General features: G+C 32.6%; 3 protein-coding genes across 3 annotated transcripts; 2 read left to right on the top strand and 1 right to left on the bottom strand.

The window, feature by feature from the left end:
• The first annotated feature begins 1,755 nt into the window (after positions 1-1,755).
• Positions 1,756-4,071, top strand: LOC101220964. Its single transcript, XM_004135052.3, has 5 exons — positions 1,756-2,160; positions 2,324-2,427; positions 2,528-2,699; positions 2,818-2,940; positions 3,021-4,071. The coding sequence occupies exons 1-5, from the start codon at positions 1,975-1,977 to the stop codon at positions 3,732-3,734; spliced, it is 1,299 nt and encodes a 432-aa protein (XP_004135100.1). The 5' UTR covers positions 1,756-1,974; the 3' UTR covers positions 3,735-4,071.
• A 92-nt stretch (positions 4,072-4,163) lies between these two features.
• On the bottom strand, positions 4,164-6,204 carry LOC101222139 (homologous-pairing protein 2 homolog). Its single transcript, XM_004135056.3, has 6 exons — positions 6,048-6,204; positions 5,885-5,910; positions 5,186-5,453; positions 4,987-5,057; positions 4,682-4,870; positions 4,164-4,616 (listed from the first exon to the last, which is right to left on the bottom strand). Exons 1-6 carry the CDS (start codon positions 6,073-6,075, stop codon positions 4,518-4,520), a joined length of 681 nt encoding a protein of 226 aa, XP_004135104.1. The 5' UTR covers positions 6,076-6,204; the 3' UTR covers positions 4,164-4,517.
• A 7,506-nt stretch (positions 6,205-13,710) lies between these two features.
• LOC101213645 (aluminum-activated malate transporter 4) lies at positions 13,711-17,593 on the top strand. Its single transcript, XM_004135358.3, has 7 exons — positions 13,711-13,807; positions 13,951-14,320; positions 14,431-14,568; positions 14,661-14,927; positions 15,038-15,174; positions 15,251-15,397; positions 16,310-17,593. Exons 2-7 carry the CDS (start codon positions 13,951-13,953, stop codon positions 16,964-16,966), a joined length of 1,716 nt encoding a protein of 571 aa, XP_004135406.1. The 5' UTR covers positions 13,711-13,807; the 3' UTR covers positions 16,967-17,593.
• The last annotated feature ends 731 nt before the right edge of the window (positions 17,594-18,324 follow it).

Below are 18,324 nucleotides of genomic sequence, written 5' to 3'. Positions count from 1 at the left end.
TTCCATACAGCTTAAATTTGTTGATTAATTGCGTTGCCTATTAGTCGTTGAGGCTTTCTAGACAAATCTTCAAATCATACGTATTCAAAGGTCTGTAAATGGTGGTCTTACCTCATTGTATAGGTATTTAGATCCAATCATTTCTTTACCATAAATTGGACAGGATTTAGGCTATGCCAATGAGATGGCTATGTATGAAGAGTAAGAAATATATTCGATCATTTAGTGGTTACAACGCAATTTAATTCCTGCGCTTTGCCGCTGTTTACTTGATGAGAAAGTCTATGTAATGGATTTCCCTTCGTCATTAATGCTACGGGTCCCCATGATATTCCTTGCCTTTGTTAGTCGTTGGAAATATTTCGCAGCTTTCATTTTCATGGTTTCTGTCAAGTTCTTCCCCCATCCTCTTCTTTATTACTCCACGTAAGAAATAGTGTATGTTAATATTTAACGTTTTGGAGATTACGGATTTTGCCTTCAACAATGACATTATACATATACAAGAAAATTTGTAATATAAATAAAAGTCTGGTTTGGGATGTTTTAACTATTCAATTCAATAATTATTGCAAGTTTCTTTAGAAAAATGATGTCAAACCACTCTAAAGTCACGGTCTAGGCATAAAAGAAGAGAAAATAATCGTTGCTTGAAAGTTTATCCATTTTAGTTTAAACGTTTCCCTCAAACCCACAAGCTATTTAAAATGTATCCAATTTATTTTACATAGCAAATACTAAAAGAGTAATTTTTGGTAACAGCAAAAGTTATGAAATTTCATTTCAACGGCAAAATCAGGAGACAGAGTATAATTGTATTTGGCAAGTTCCAAACCAAGAAGCAATATCCTTGAAATTGCTATATTGGCCGTTGAGAAAGAGAGTAGCATGCATAATTGGATTTGTATTTACAGCAAGAAAAACCGGTTGGTATTTGGTAAAGTTGACCCAATCATCTCTTCTTACCAAAAAAGTAAATAAAGTGACACAAGTCTGTCAATAGAAACAAACAATGGGTTTGGTATCATTATTATAACCTTTTACCCTTAATTGACATTGCTTTTCCAACCGAGATGTGTGAATTCATGCACCACCCACCAAGACACAATCTTCTTTCATCGCGACTGATACGCACTGTGTGTGTTAAAGTTGTAATCAAGGAATTGTGGAAAATAGATATATTGTAATGTACGGAAACTTATTGGACAAGTTCAATTGGTTTTCTTGTCTTTATAAAATCTGATGAGAAAATTCCTTCCATCTTCCTTTATTTCATTAGTAAATAGTAATCACAACAATCTAATAGCATCCGTTCTTTTCAATCTTTACTACAGACTTCGACAATTTTCATGGAAAAATAAGAAAATCCAAAACTCGAAGAAAATTGATTCATTTTAAAGACCCTTCTTCCCGTTGTTTACATTGATTGTGATTTTTGTGTTTTTTACACGCAAACCGTGTCAAGCCTTTCCCTTTCCCCCCTAAGACACGTTTCATTTCTACTTGTAATTAAGACGACTTTTTATGTCTTAATTTTGTCCATGAGTGTCCACGTCTGAAACTGATGCTTTTTTGTAAAATATATGTATATTTGTTGACTATTCTAAATGTAATTGTCGATCATTAAGAGAAGAAATTGGTATTTTATTTATTTTCACCAATTTCAGATCTCAAATCTTGAAATTTATGGTATTAAATAAAAAGGGGATTTAAAGGACCATCTAGAAAAGACCCAATTCAAAATAAGGCAACTTGGTAGATGATGAATTAGAAAAACTTGATTTTTTCCAGTCCCTAAAGTCTAAACCTGTATATTTACTTTTATGTTCTTTTTGAATTCTACCTGGCGTCCACGTGGCAAACTCTTATAGTTCACCTATTGACGTGGCTATGTATTTTAAAGCGGCTTTCCCTCCATGAAAGGAGAAGTTGTCGGAGTTCTCTTAACAAAGATCTCTCAGAAACATTGGAGTCATGGGAAAGAAGCTTGATGCACTGCTGGGAAGAAGCTTTAAGACCACAAGGTTCAAAGCTCTTGTGAATTTGGCCATATCACGGCTCGCTGTTCTTGCAAACCAGCGCCAGGTTAGATCCTCCCAGGCTCGTTCTGATGTAGTTCAGTTGCTCCAGCTTGGCCACCATGAGAGGGCCCTCTTTCGTGTAAGATCATCTGTTTTTCTTGTTTCATACTTTTAAGTTTTAAGCTTGGATTTGGACTTAATAACCTCCAAGCTTAGGAAATTCAACATCTTTATGGGCTTGACAGGACATCAGGAAATATAAATGAAACATTAAAATGTCCCTAATACTAAGATTTTGACAGGTGGAGCAAGTTATTAAGGACCAGAAACTGTTGGATGCGTATGCTATAATAGAGAGTTATTGTGAGGTTGTATTGGAAAGAATCAAGCAACTTGAACATGAGAGGTTGGCAAATGAAGATGTAAATTGTATACAACCATTGGTTTCTCTTTTTCCTTTTGAACTGACTTATGATTTCATTTTGGGTTTGATCCTAAATATGTAGAGAATGCCCAGAGGAACTCAAGGAAGCAATTTCAGGTTTGATTTTTGCATCTTCAAGATGTGGGGATTTCCCAGAGCTTATAGAGATTCGTTCAGTTATCACCACTCGTTTTGGGAAGGAGTTTACGGCTCGTGCTATTGAGTTACGCAACAATTGTTCTGTTGGTCCAATGGTATGTTATGTTATGATTTGTTCTTATCATTTCACTTGAAGCACTGGTGCTTGTATTCTTATGCTAATGTTCCCTCGCTGTTTTCACTGAATGATGTGGTCATCTTGGGGGTTTTCAGATAGTACAGAAGCTGTCGGCAAGGTCAGCAAGCTTGGAGATCAAATTGAAGTTACTTAAACAAATTGCTTCTGAACATGGCATTACTTTGAAAGATTTGGAGGCTTACGAAGCTTCAACTGAGGTATGGTGTGTGATTAATGAGATTGGAAGTAGTAATCAATTACAAGTTTGAGTTATTGAATGCCTATAAATTCAATGCAGGAGAAAGTTATGGTTATGGCAGAAGAGACGAAGGAACAACCACAGCAGGAAACCAAAGAGGAGGGTGTTTTTCAGATTTTACCTGAAGAGATAGAGAAGGACAATCGGTATGCTGATTCGATGAGAGGAAGAAAGAAGTACAAAGATGTGGCCGATGCTGCTCAGGCAGCATTCGAGTCGGCTGCATATGCAGCAGCTGCTGCAAGAGCTGCAGTTGAACTCTCTCAATCTAAATCACTTGATCATGATGACCTGAGTAATCTGAGTCCAAAACCAAGAAAATCCACTGAAACTCTTGAATCCAAGAACACTGAGAAAGAAATGAACAAGGAAACACATGGTGGAAGTTCGTCTATAGAAGTGGAGGAGAGTGAAAATGAAATAGAATTGAAGCAGCCAGTGTCTTCTTCTAGTTCAGAAGCCGGGGATGCTAGTTTAAAGGAAAATGAGATTCCAATTGAAGCAATAAATATAATCGAACTGCTGGAGAAGGATTTGACTTTTGACGAGAGTGATGTTGATGCTGCGAATGGAGAAAGCAGCAATTCGGCTCTTGAGGAAAAGAATTTGAGCTTCGTGTCTTGTGAGAAGATGGAGTCGGAGTCTGCAGAGATCACAGCAAACAATGAGGAATCTGATAACAATGATACTGCACAAAATACAAGCATAGGGAATGAGGCTGTTATAAGGACAATAGATGTCCGTGGGCACTGAGGAGCTTCAACATATCGTATCTTGATTGACGTCTGTTTAAAGATAATAAATTTTGTAAGTAGAATTCGTTTATTTTAAGAACCTTAAGCTTGATATAGTGTGCAAATATTTAAATTGGTTTCCCTCATGACTGAATATCAATTTTTTGTCTGTTGAAATGATATTGTAAAATTCTTCTCTTTGGGATTCATCTAGACATCTCAACTCTGGGGTATATTGGTACAATTTTGGTAACTTGTAATATATTGTACTATGATGTAAAATAATCTATTGTACTATGATGTAAAATCTCAGTTTCCTCCTCGTCTATCCAAGGCATGGAACACTGATTTCCTGATTTTCCTCTGAAATGAAAACTTATCGAGTACCCATAAAAGGCTAAAGGCTGTACAACATAGTGCATATAAGAAATAAAACTTTCTTCTTGAGTTCATTCAACAGCAGAGAACATTACCTCTTCTATTGCAAAGTATTATAAGTTTAGTTCAGAATCATTTGAAAGAAAGTACCTCACCGACCGTAAACATTAGTATACGGTAAAAAAAAAACATAGTCAAGGACGGCAGTTTCTTTACTCAGCAGTATAGTAAATAAATGGTGCCTTCAACTTGGGATGAATCAACGGGAAGCAACTTGATAAGTATTCGTGATACAAAAGCCAAGCTTTAGGCAGACAGAATCTACATGTATTTGCCTTTACGAACGGATTGAATAAAGAAAAGTAATAAGCAAATAATTCTGCTCTTACTTACTTTAGTTGAACGCCCCAGTTTATGGTATCACTCACTTACCCCTGGGCCTCTTTCTATTTTGTGGTAACATATCGCTAAATGACTGCAAGTTCACGCCCACATCTTCATCGTACTCAATGCCAAGTTCTTCCTGCAAAAATAAAAAAGTAAGTAAGAAGAACTTGGGTAAAAATGGGGACAAGCAAAATGACGAACCTTAAATTCTTTTAAATCCTTGGATGAGTTCTCAGTGATAGCATCCCATATATCTTTGAACATCCTTTTTCGCTTTCGCCACTGGCTTAATTTCTCAGAGTATATCTGCTCAATTGCTTTGCGGTCTTCTGGGCTCACCAACGTTACACCTCTGCGCAATACTTCTAATTTCTCTTCCAATTCCTTGACCTGACAAGCATTTATCAAACAAGCTACTTTTTGAGACATTAACAAGAGATAAAGAAAAGGTAACAATATCACTGATCAGAATAAAGTTACAGCTATCTGATTTAGCATCCATCTACCTCCATTCTGAGCATAGCTTCCTTTTCCCGCATTTGTTCCAGCGTTAAGTTTGACTGCAATGTTCGAATTTCTGTTACAAAAAATCAGGATACTATTATTTTCATTTCTCGAAACTTAAATACCAAAACTGAAACGGCTCAAGTGATACATAACATTTACATTATTGAGGGCTACTTTGAAATTTACTAGTATCATTACCTTCCTCAACCTGGCTAATAGCCTTTTTGTGCTCGCCTAGCTGTTTCTGCAGTTTGGCGTTTGCTTCCTTCATCTGAGTGAGTTCCTCGCTGTTGGGGATCTGAAATTGGTCTTGCCGAGCGATATATATCTTCTGCTTGCCATACTCCTTGAATGAAATCCGTCCACTGTCGGCGAGGGAATCCAGTGCCTTTTGCACCGCCGTTTTCTTGAGATTGAACTTTTGTAATGAATCGGCTGCATTTTGGGAGTTTATTGGACGATTTTGCTGAACAGAACAGAAATATGGCACATGCATTTAGACAGGAAAGCACAAAAGGCCTCACCAAAGAAAAGAAATGATAGGAATGATGCATGAGTTTCATAATGAAACTGCAAACACAATAAACATCGAAATGAAGGTCCATAGAAACAAATCGCTTCTTGAGAAAATAACATGAGTTCTAAATAGTGTGTGTTCACCCAACGCTCAATTAATGAAGATCGTAAGTTCTTCTATGTACAAATTAGGGTTACAGCTAAACAAAAAAAATGGCATAAGTACTACACAGCGTAAAACTTTGCAATCTTCGCTGCAATAAGCGCATAAGAGGGAAAACGAAACTACACACGCTCGCAAAATAGCAATAAAACAAGTGAATTTGCAAACACTTAATGGATAAACAGATAAATCATGAAGCATGATGATGAAACAAGTACCTCGTTTACGAAGTTGAGCACGATCGCTGGAAATTTTAGAAACGAAAGTAAGATTGAAGGATTTAATTCAACACTGAAGACATCATAAATCCAAAATTGAAATCAAAATTATTACTAGGAATTCATGTGAGCAACAGTTCAAAAGATGGATGTAAGTGTTCACCTTCTGCGCTATCGGATTTGGGAGCCATTGATGGATTAGAGTGCAGAGAAATGGGCGGGAAATTTTGCCAAGTGCTTTCCCTGGCTTCTTCAAGAAGCCGAAGCGCCAAATATATCTTTAATATATATATATATATAACGCACTCGCACACATTACTTTCCTAAGCTTTAGACCTCAAGCATCATTTATAACCATTTTTTCTCATTTCTTTAAGGTATTCTTATTTTTGTATGTGAATCCAATTACCCAAAGCTTTGAAATTTCCTCATTTTTTATCCTAAATTGGATGGTTAGATTATAGTTTATTTTAATTATCGTTGTGTATAGAATGATTTGATTTTTTAATAAAAGTTTTTATTTGAATACTTGATTTCAATAAGTCATTTTTAGGTTTCCATGTTAATTGTGTTATGGTTTGGATTCTTTTCAATCTAATTTGATGGTGTGTTAATTTTGTCAACTAATATAAATAATATATCTTAAGGAGTAAACCATGTGATATTGAATGTTTTGATTAAAAAATTGTGTGTCAACTATGACTTATCATTGAGCAATATGTATTTACTCAACAACAAATGCATCTCGATAATTGTTATAATGTTGATAGATGTAAAATTGGCATATTTATTATAATTTATTTGATCATTGAAGAAATGCTCCAAAAAAAGACTACTTAATTAAGATTAATACTAAGCAAAGATGTGCGCCCGTGTGTATATATAAAACAACAAAAAAAAAATGAACATATATAATTTAGTCATAAATGATTGACTAGGGTGAAATTTTTTGAAAACAAATATCAATCATTGTTATGCCGTGGCAAACCATTATCTTGAAAGTAAAATTTGTTGAAGTGCTAAATTGCATATATATTGGTTGCTTTCTAAGATTAGCACAATTTCTCAACTCGAAGATATATTGCCAGAGTACGGAATGAAAGTAAGGAAAATATTGGTCCGAGAAAAAATCAAAAGTTAAAAAAGAAGGAGAAAAACTACTCACATCAAAATATTATTCTCAAATATATAGAAAAAGAGTAACAATTTTAGATCTAGTATTATTAAAACATAACATTATAACCATATAACCATTAAAATAATAATATTAATCATATTTTTCATTAAAATAATAATTATATAAATCATTACGTCATTCTCAACATATTCTTACTTGAAAATACTTAAGTTTATAAATATAATTAGCATCTTGTTTGGAAAACAAAAATTTGGAGTACAAAAATTGGAAATATAAGCTCAATTTTAAACTTCATTTATTACATTCTTTAAAAAGGACATTAGAAAATGAAGGAAAAATTATACTCTTCACCTTTGAAGCAATCTGTTTTTAATAATTATAAACACACCACAATAAGTTCAAAGCAATTTTTTTTTTAATAATTATAAACACACCACAATAGCTACAGGAAAGAGTAAGTCAATTTTAATATTTAAGCTCTCTACTTACTATAGTCTATAATTAGTGATTTAATTTATGAATCAAAACCTATGTAGTAGGTACTATACCCATGTATAGATTTTTTTATCTTATATGTCACGTTATTTTTTAAATTACAAATTCATCGTTTCTATTCTTTAAACGTTAGTTACAGTTTCTTCCAACTCTAGATTTTAACACCAAATTTGTGTGATAATTGAGATCCTAAATGGATACTATTATTGTTCTCGGAACAAGAACAAAGAAACATAGATTCACAGACAACTACTGTTGGGGTGGAGTTGGCCTGTGGCTCAAACATTGCCACAACAGTCCAATTTGAACCGAATGAATTGAGATAGAAGAGAACCTTTGGTTTTAATTGGAAAGAGAAAAAAAAGGTCAACATAGAGGAGCAGCTTGGTAAATGACGTATGAGCGCACGAAGTGCTAGAATAATTTGGGTTCTCCTATATATGGTGTGGTGCTGCCCATTGCGTTGGAGCTGAATGGACGGATGGGCACACGAAAATTATTAAAATGGAAATTTCAAACTCTTCATATTCATATATATATATATATATTGAGTTGAATATATGAGATTTTTATTATATGAACGTTACCTAATTTTGTACGAAATGACAAATGTAATGATTCCAATCAATAAAATTAGAGAGAAATTTTACAATTCTCTAGTTGTAAAGTTGCCTCATGATTGTGTATAACAAAATAGTGTAGTTTATTACCAAGGTTGTAATTAGTGAAAAGGTTTTCTATTATGGTATTAATAGACTTTTGAAACAATGATTAAAATGAGCACGTGAAAGTTTTTTTTCTTTTCTAACTAATTATTCATGCCATTATTCGATAATTTACAACATGTACTTTTATCTTTAAGGGTAGTCTAGTTCATCTTTTTGCATATCTATAACTAATAAATATTAAGGCTCCGTAGGAAAATAGTGTGAGTAGTGTTTGGGGAGTCTTATGTCCTTGGCATCTTATGGTGCTTTGGGATTGACATTATGTAAGACGATTGTGTTTTGGTATCTCTAATGACTATGTGTTTTGTGTACTGGTTGAGTCTAGCATATACGAGTCATTTATATTTTTTTAGTGTCTTTTTTTGCAAGGCTTGTTTGAGGGACATGTGTTTTGTGGGAAATGTATTTTTATAAAGATATTGTGTTGGAGTATCGAACTTACTTGGATTTGATATTTTAGTAAAAATAATTAGTTAAGGCATAAGGTTTGGAGAGTTGTTTGGTGTGTTGTTTGTTATCATGTTTTACCCTATCGTAATAGTCATGTCTATGGAACCACACTCTACGTTCTTCAGAAGTGATTGGTTTGAGGTTTTTATACGTTGTTTTAAGTGGTCAGAATGTCTCCTTTGGTATTTCACGAAAACTTTTCTCTTTGGGACACCTTTTTATCCCTAAAGTTGTGGGCAAGTGTGTTTTGTTTATTTGTTTGATAGTTTTGTTTATTTGTTTGGTAGCTTTATTTTCTTGTTCTATAAATGTTGTGCATTGACTTCGGAGCAAGATGCATATCTCATTAATAATACATTACATTTGTACAATATATGTATATATGTGCGCACAAGTAGTACTATATATTTATTTAGTATACATTTCATAACACCGTGGCATGGTGGCTCAATTTGATTACTATTTTATTTTTCAAAAACCATGGTCATTTTTTTTAACTCATAATCATTTTTTTCCAATATATTTACTCTCTCTCTATATATATATAGCTCATATTTCATAACTAAACATCTCTATATTTAAAATAAGTTTATTTTTAACACATATGTATTAGTCTACGAAAACAAAGAGAAAAATAAAATATTTGTTAAAAGTAATAAACAAGTACTACAAGAAATTTTTTCTCTGGCCATAGTCTTTTTTGGCAATGTAAAAAAATTTGTGGGCAAAGATATGATATGCCGACATAAATTTCATTGCTTGGAATTTATAGACGTGGACAAAAATTAGTGTATTGCGTGGGCATATAATTGTTTTTGCTTACGAAAATATATACGCGAGAAAAAGGTTGTGGGGTTATAAGAACAATTTTTAAGTTTGAGTTCTACTGACATTTATTTTAGGTTATGACCACGTATTGTATGTGGAAATATATTTTAAATATTTGACGACATAATTTACATGGCAAAAAACCTAGGTTATTTGTGTGGCTATAAATACGTTGGTAAGCTCTGGCGACGTTCAATGCATGGGCAAAAAGGAAACATATATTATTTTAAAACAAAGTAGCATGAGGATAAATTTTGTTTTTGCCAACAAAAATCTTTTCGTTGGCCAATTTTTTTTTTTGTCCACAAACAAACGTGAGCTGATTGTGAGTAAAAATATATTTCCGCCAACGTTTTTGTTGTTGTTAGAAATATCTTTTCTGCTCACTGTTTTAATTTGTGTAGGCATTTTTGTCAATGCATCGTCAAAAACGTGGGTAAAGATAAAGACGATGGTGTTTTGATCACGCAACGTGTCCATGTAAAAAAAACGTCTCTAAAAGCTATATCCAAGTTTTTTATAAGTGTTCACGTTTTTTTGCGTTAGTAAAGATGAAAAAAGAATTATTAAAAGTGTCCATTAGGATTTAGAATGGAAATTAAAAGAAAAAAACTTTGCATAACAGTTTACAACTTTTTCTTCTTTCTTTTTTAAAAATAAATAATTAATATTCATAAAAATAAAATAATAATAAAACTTCTTATAAGATTCCGATTTATATAATTCAATGCCCAAGATCAGCGGCAACTGATCCAACAACAGGAAAGATTCAATTGTCCAATGACGTCATCCATCACAAAACAGCAGCAGTTGAAATCTGGATGGACGAAAACGATTGGAATATATAATAATAATCAGATGAGCATGGTAGGCCAAAAAAACATAAACGACCACAAAAATTATTTGTTTAAATTGATATAACCGTTCAATTTTAACGATATAAATTTATATATATCTATATTTTTTTAAGTGTATTTTAAACGGGTTTTACAGAGACCGTTTAAATAAAAGTAATTTTGTAAAAATACACACATTTTTTCTTGAAGCAATTCCAACCTAGCCTTAAATAATACAGACAAAGTAATACTACAGACGAGTATTATCATAGTAAAGAGATTCCTAAAAGTTATGGAAATTTTAAAAAATCCAATGTGTTGGAAATGATAATACATGTGCGTGGATGTTCATCCCATGTTCACCATCAAATATCTCTCTTGTATTATTTCCATATTTCAGTGAGTGAGACGACATTTTTTTAGAAAACCAGTGTACTACTAGATGCAGTTTAGATATGAAAAAATAAATTTTATACCCTTTTTTTATAACAATTTTATTTTATTTTTAATAGAAAATTAAGTATATGTTATAATAATACTATACTGAATTTACCATTATAAAATGGTCAATATTTTTTAGTCAATTGACAATTTAAAATATTCTCATAGTAGGTGATAGGAATAGGTCATGTATTAAAGATATGTCTCCCTTATTTAATGTTTATTTACACTTGTTGGTTCTTTCTTGTGTTTCAAACCCTCAAGTAACTAAAAGTGTTACATATTGTATTAAATTTGTCTCAATTCACTAACTTAAGTTTTTAGGTTAATCGATGATTCGAGATTATACATGTTAATTTTATCTCCAAAGCTTCTTCACTGTTTGTTATCTACCCTTTACTGATTATTTAAAAAACAAAGCCAACATTTTGAAAAATATATAAAAAAAATAGTTTTTGTTAAAAGTTAGCTAAGAACTTAACAATTGTATTTATAAAAATGTAAATTATGGTAAGAAATAAGAAAAAAAATAAGCATGATATTAAAAAACAATAAAACGAAATAGTTACCAAATAAGACTATTAATTATTGGATGTATAATCAAATGACTTATTATTTATCTATTTTGTGGAACAAATGAATTTTGAATGCTACTTGTGTGGCAAACAACTTACGGAAGTTAGTTTATATGAAAAATTTCTAATACCATTGTGAAATTAGAAACCTTTTGATCATATTGAGATACACACATGATCGTGACTCAACTTATTACATGCAATAAGATATAAATTACTATTTTAAATATAATAGTCGATTAACTTCTTACTTTTATAACGTTGAATTGAATAATTCTTTTTAATGTATAAATAATTATTGCATTAGGTCATTATAAAATATGACAACAAAATTGAAACTATTTAGAAACTAGAGTAAAATCATTAAGTTTTTTATGAGTCAGTTGATGATTTTTTTTTCTTTTTCTATATTTTGTAAATAATTTCAAATTTTTATTATTTATGACGATTATAACGTGGATAAAAATATATTATTATTTTATTGGTTTGAATTTTATTTTGTTGGGATGAAACTTTGTTCTTTAGATCCATGTCTTGACAAAATGACAAAGTTTTGTCATCTTCATCTTCCACTTTGATAAAAGCATTATCCTTTTAAAATACAAAGTAAAATATTGATTGGGATAGTTTGAAATATTGTTTTACATACATGTACCATCATCATACATTTAAATATATGTGAATCAATAAAGTAACTTTCTACCCCTTCACTGTCATCATATAAAAATTAATGGGTATAAAGTTTGAACTAACCATCCAATGCAAAGATCAAAGTGACATTCAAAAGATAGATATTTAAATTACTAATTTAGTATAGTTGAGGAGTGATAGAGTGAGGTAAATTGCAAGATAAAAATTTGTAAATTAAATTGTGAAGCAAAAAATATGATTAAATTGTGGACTTAGTTTTTAAACTGATTACTTGATTAATAATTTTTTTAAATTACAGAATTAATCTTTGAATATTTGAATTTGTAAATTAAATATATAATTTAAAATTATATTTAACAGAAATATTACTTTCTAGAAATTATGAATTTGATACGTAGTTTCATAAAACAATTACAAATTTCAAAATTCAAAATCAACTTAAAAAAAACCTTATACAAAATTAAGAAACAAATAAATATAAATTAATAGAGAACATTTCATTTGGTAGTTTTTCAAAAGTTTTGAAAATGTGTTTTAATTTTGAAAAGAGTTAAAAAAATACATTTATCTTTAATTTTGGATGGAAACGTTAAAATTTTGTTTCAAAGGTACCGTTGAATTATTGAAAAGTTTGATCAAGACCCTTTTACTTTTTCAGAATACTTCAATTTATCCAATTCTTACACTAAATTTATCCATAGTTTTAAATTTTAATGATATATCGATATTTTCACATTTTCTTAAGTTCAACGACGATAGAAGATGAGACGATATTTCCATATCACTTTAGACAAAAAAAAAAAAAAAGGAATCCATAATCACAAAAGGAGAAGAAAAACATCCAAATAACATAATATGAATATAACACAGTGAAATTGTAAAAAATTGACCAAATATCAACACTTCTATAGAAAAATAAAACACCGGTTTAATTATTTGAAAATATTTATTTAATAACTTAGGCTTCTTCTTTTGAATTTGTTGTTTTAATAATTTTCCCATAAATATGCATCAAAATCAAAATTTCTATAAAACTAACCTTTTCATATATCAATCAACGTTGATATTTCAAACATTTCCACAAAACATACTGTATATTTATCCAACTATCATAATGTGTTAATAATTAGATACATTTTTTTATTTGACAATTACATGTAAATCAACAAGAACCATTAAGATTAGTTGTGTTGATTTATTTTTGTGTGTCAATAATCAAATAAATTTAAAATTATAATATAGTTTATTATTTTGATTGATGAAAAATTAATGTAAAATTTAGATGAATGAAGTATTTTTTTAAACTTTTATTAATTAAAAAGTATTTATAAAACTTTAACTATATTTTGGAAATAAAGCTTTAACGATTTCTATTCCAAATTAAGGATAAAAATATTTTTGACACAGAGGTTAAAACAGAGAGTGAGATATTTGTAATTGAGTGTTTGTTTTTTTCATTACTTAAAAACAACAAAGTACAATTTTCCTTTATATCAAATGAAAAATGGTATATATTTGGAGGTGCGACGTGGGAGGTGTCACTATTGAATTGGTTGGCGGTTACCTATGGGTCAGTTAAATATTATTTAAATTGATTTTTTTTCCGCGAGCCAATCCGTTGAACGTTATCAGTTACCGTACCCGCGGCTTACATTTTACATATTATTATTTTTATTGTTCTTTATGGAAACACAACATATCATTTTGTATTTATTAAGCAATTTTTTTTTCTTACTCTGTCACCGCCAGCTTCACCATCACCAAATCATACCTCATATACGGTGCCGTTTTACTAATTTCTTCTTTATTTGAGTTCCATACTTTATTATCATTATTTATATATATATATATTTGTTTTTTTCCATTGCTGCGAGATCCTGATTCTTCAAAATCTGCGTTTCTGTTTTCGATTGTTGATGAAAAGATGGCAGGAAAATACGGATCAATCCGGCAGAGTTTTCTGGACCAGAACAGGGAAAAACTCTTATCTCGTAAGGGCTATTCCGATTTCGGTCTGAATAGCTACGACGGCTCCGGTGACAATGTCAAATGTCGTTGTTTCCGTACACTTTCCGATGCGGTCACCAACTTATGGAAAGGCTGTCAAAATACTTCCGTCAAGTTGTATGAAATGGGCCGTTCTGATCCCCGTAAGTTCTTTTTCGCCGTCAAGATGGGGCTGTCGCTTGCGCTCGCTTCGCTCGTCATTTTCTTTCGACAGCCTTTGAAAGAAGTAGGCCAGTATTCAATCTGGGCTATTCTCACCGTCGTCGTTGTTTTCGAGTTCAGCGTTGGTATGGCTAATGATTTTTGAGTTCCCCCAATTTGCATCCTGTTGCAGATTTTTGAGGTTTTATTGTATCGATTTCTTATTTAAATGGAGTAATTGTGTTTATTTCTGTAGGGGCAACGTTGAGTAAAGGGTTTAATCGTGCAATTGGAACATTATCGGCGGGTGGACTTGCTCTTGGTATTGCAGAGCTATCTGCATCAGCCGGGGCGTTTAAAGAAGTTATAATCGTAATTAGTATATTCCTTGCAGGTGCGAGTTCTTAGCAGGAATAATTAATCTGTGTATTGTGAGATTATGACGCAACTGGTTCTTGAACTGATCATTCCATTTCATTAATTTAGGATTTTCCGCAAGCTATTGCAAATTGTATCCGCCGATGAAGATGTATGAATATGGATTCCGGGTATTTCTGTTGACATTTTGCATCGTGTTGGTATCTGGAAGTACATCGTCATTTTTCGAAACGGCGTTTTATCGATTACTACTTATTGCCGTCGGTGCTTGCATGTGTTTAGTAGTAAATATATGTATATTACCCATTTGGTCAGGGGAGGATCTACACAAATTGGTTGTGAAAAATTTCAAAAATGTTGCTTCTTCTGTGGAAGGCAAGATCAATTCTATTATTCATTTCTAAATAAGATTTTGTGCACTTTCTTATCGTTTTTAATCTGTGATAACATGCTCATATCATTACGTTTTTTAAAAAATTGATCAGGCGTTGTTAACGAATACCTCCAGTGTGTGGAATACGAGAGAGTCTCCTCGAAAATTCTTACATATCAGGCTTCCGATGACCCTGTATATAATGCTTATAGATCGGCCGTGCAGTCCTCCAGCCAAGAGGACAGCTTGGTATTGGTTCTTGCTTACTTTTTTATTAGATGACATCTTACGAAAAGGTTTTACTTAAGGCTCATTGTTTTTGCAGTTGGACTTTGCCTCCTGGGAGCCACCACACGGTCCTTACAAGACATTCAATTATCCATGGTATAACTACGTCAAAGTGAGTGGTGCTCTTAGGCATTGTGCATTTATGGTTATGGCAATGCACGGCTGTATTCTTTCAGAAATCCAGGTGATTAGACCTTCTTTTTGCAGTTATTCTTTGATGCAGCTGATTCTTTGAAGGTTATTGTCAATAACCTGTTCAACGAAAGAGATAATGATTTTCATCTCTTGTAAAAAGAATGAAGAAAGTCCACTGGGAGACATTGATACTACAACTGTTCTATCATAATTGTTCATGGCCACTCCATTGTTGTATAGTTTAGTTGAATTTGATATTTGTTATGACCTGCACGTTCAATTGTTGGTATCCTTCAGCTTGTTGTTGAAAGCTCCCTTGCGCTTTCAACGAAATGGTTTAGCAAGTGGTCCTTTAAGTGGGCTGCTTTTGTTATCATTTAAATCTTGTCTAACTTTTATCGTCACTCTTTTGACTAGATCACCACTGACCCGAATTAAGCTGGAAGAAGGAATTGATCTAATTAGCTTAACGATAACTGTTAATTCTAGGCCAGGACAATTTGTCATCTCTACTCTGGTAATTTAGATGATTGTGGTTGTTATGAATGGCAAGGGTGCTAGAATGTTACTGATTTAAAATTGTAGGCATATTTTTTAAAGAATTGTATTTGTATAAATGGGGTTTGAATTTCATAGAGTTTTTGCCTTTGAATTCCTTTGCCTGTAAATTTGCTTAACGTTGCCATTTGAACCTTCAGCAGCTTTCTTCGATTTTGAAAATGAGGGAGGGAATTCATTGTGTATGCACATAACTGTCGTGTTTTCACTTGTTTTATAGCCAAGCATGGTGATTTAGATTTGAAATTCTAGAAAGAAAGACTTTGATAGCCATAATTTTGATGATGCTCGGCTGTTGATTTGCAAGCTGGGTGTTAAAATGGCAGTAATTAAATATGCTTAATAACTTCCGCTGGGAAACCAATAATTATTGATGACTAGATCTAGCAAGTTTGTATTACAGGCTCCACCAGAGAAGAGAAAGGTTTTTGCAAAGGAGCTTCAGAGGGTTGGCACCGAGGGAGCTAAATTCTTACGTGCGCTTGGAAGTAAAGTAGAAAAGATGGAGAAATTGAGCTCAAATGACATGCTTTTTGATGTTCATGATGCTGCAGAAACTTTACAAATGAAGATCGACGAGAAATTTGATATGCTGGTCAACTCAGCTAGTTGCAGAACTGGAAAACACAGGGACCACGAAGATCCTCAACATTTTATTGATACCAAGGATGATCATACCAAACAGCTGGTAATTGAATCACTGAACGAGACGTTGGATGCTCAACACTCAAGTATTGGCATCCACCCTCCCATGTCAGAATGGGTATCCACGGATAGTGTCTTTAACAAAAACCTGGTTTCATGGCCACGTCTTTCGTTTTTGATGGACACCGTGCCTAATGAACGTGAGTCCAAAGTGTATGAAAGTGCAAGCTCCTTGTCTTTGGCAACGTTTGCTTCGCTTCTCATTGAATTTGTTGCAAGGCTTCAAAATCTCCTGAATGCCTTTGAAGAGCTCAGTGAGAAGGCAAATTTTAAGGCACCAGAAGAGTTTAAAGTTAAAAGTGAGCATACTGGTTGTTGGACTCGATTGTTAAGATTCGTTGGCTTAAAAGATTGAGCCTTGATAGGATGCCATGCCACAGTCGTGCCCTTGGGTTGTCTGATATCACTCTACTAGTTGGCTAACTAATGCACCTTTCCTACAGTGATGGTTGAATTTGCCACCAGTTTCTTAAAAAAGGTTTAGATCTCAGTTACCTATGTCCTCTTATATTGTTCTGGCAGGTAACTTAAATGGACCCGTCCTGTGTAAAGATCAATACAGGTCAGCGGAAATGTCATACATGTGCCTTAGATGGGACACTAAAATCTCTTCATCAAAGGCTGTTGGGACCATATATGGAAGGGAGCGTCGTACATAATGATATTATTTTTGAGGATTAAGTTTATTAATGCCTGTGGTATGACGTTACATTTATTTTGCTTCTAGATGTGATGTTATGAGAGGGATTGTTTAATACATCTGTGATGCAACAGCATGGTGCATCACTCCATGATCTTATATGCTTTGGCAAGCTGATGCCCCTTATATTTGAGTGTATATTGTTGTTCTTGTTATTGTATTGTCGTCCCATTGGGAGCATATGTAATTGCCAGAAATAGTATAAGATGTTTTCAGTTTATATAAATTTTTTACCACTTGAGTCACTTATAAGCTCAATACTATTAAACAATGGTTCATTTTCGAATATTAATTGCCATTGTACCAAACTTTTACGAGAATGGTAGACATGGAGATTGAACTTCAGCTTTTGGAATGAAAGATCATGGAAATGCAAATTGTTGTTTATTGTACTTTCTTGGTGATGATCCGGCTGGGACCAACACCAAGTGAAAAGGAATAGAATCCCAAAAAGTTTCCCAAAGGACAAACATAAGAAAAAGTACAAACTTTTGTAGATTGTTTTTTATGAGTATCTTTTTTTGTTGGTTTTTGGGGGATATTACAGTAAACACATTTTTTGGCACTCGAATTTGAAGAGATCAACGATGGACTTCCAATGTAGCCAAAATCGTATTTGGTGTGATTGATGTGGATCAACTAGGTGTTGTTCAACTATATAGACTTCACCAAATTCCGAGTGACAAAACAACTATGTACGTGTTTATGGAACTCTTGTACCTAGTGGGTGAGAAGACCATCAATTTGTTCTTTTTTATTGATTATCCAAGCTGAAATCGAGACCGAGATAGCAAGGATTTCATTTCCTTCTTTGCCAATGTCGGTCTCAAATGGGACAATCACTGTGTTTGGTCCAAAAAAGTCCAACTTCACTCTATCTATTATTTGGTCTAAATAATTTATAGTAATACGATTAAAAAAATTTAATTGAATTGTATGTTTCATTAACTCCGTAGTTTCACTAACCTTATTTTGTTTAGATTGAATAGACATTTTGTGCTATTTCCAACTAT

The sequence above is a fragment of the Cucumis sativus genome, chromosome 5 (assembly GCF_000004075.3).
Source record: "Cucumis sativus cultivar 9930 chromosome 5, Cucumber_9930_V3, whole genome shotgun sequence".
Taxonomy (NCBI): domain Eukaryota; kingdom Viridiplantae; phylum Streptophyta; class Magnoliopsida; order Cucurbitales; family Cucurbitaceae; genus Cucumis; species Cucumis sativus.
The sequence above is the reverse complement of the archived record's forward strand: the minus strand, read 5'-3'. Positions and strand labels throughout refer to the sequence as shown.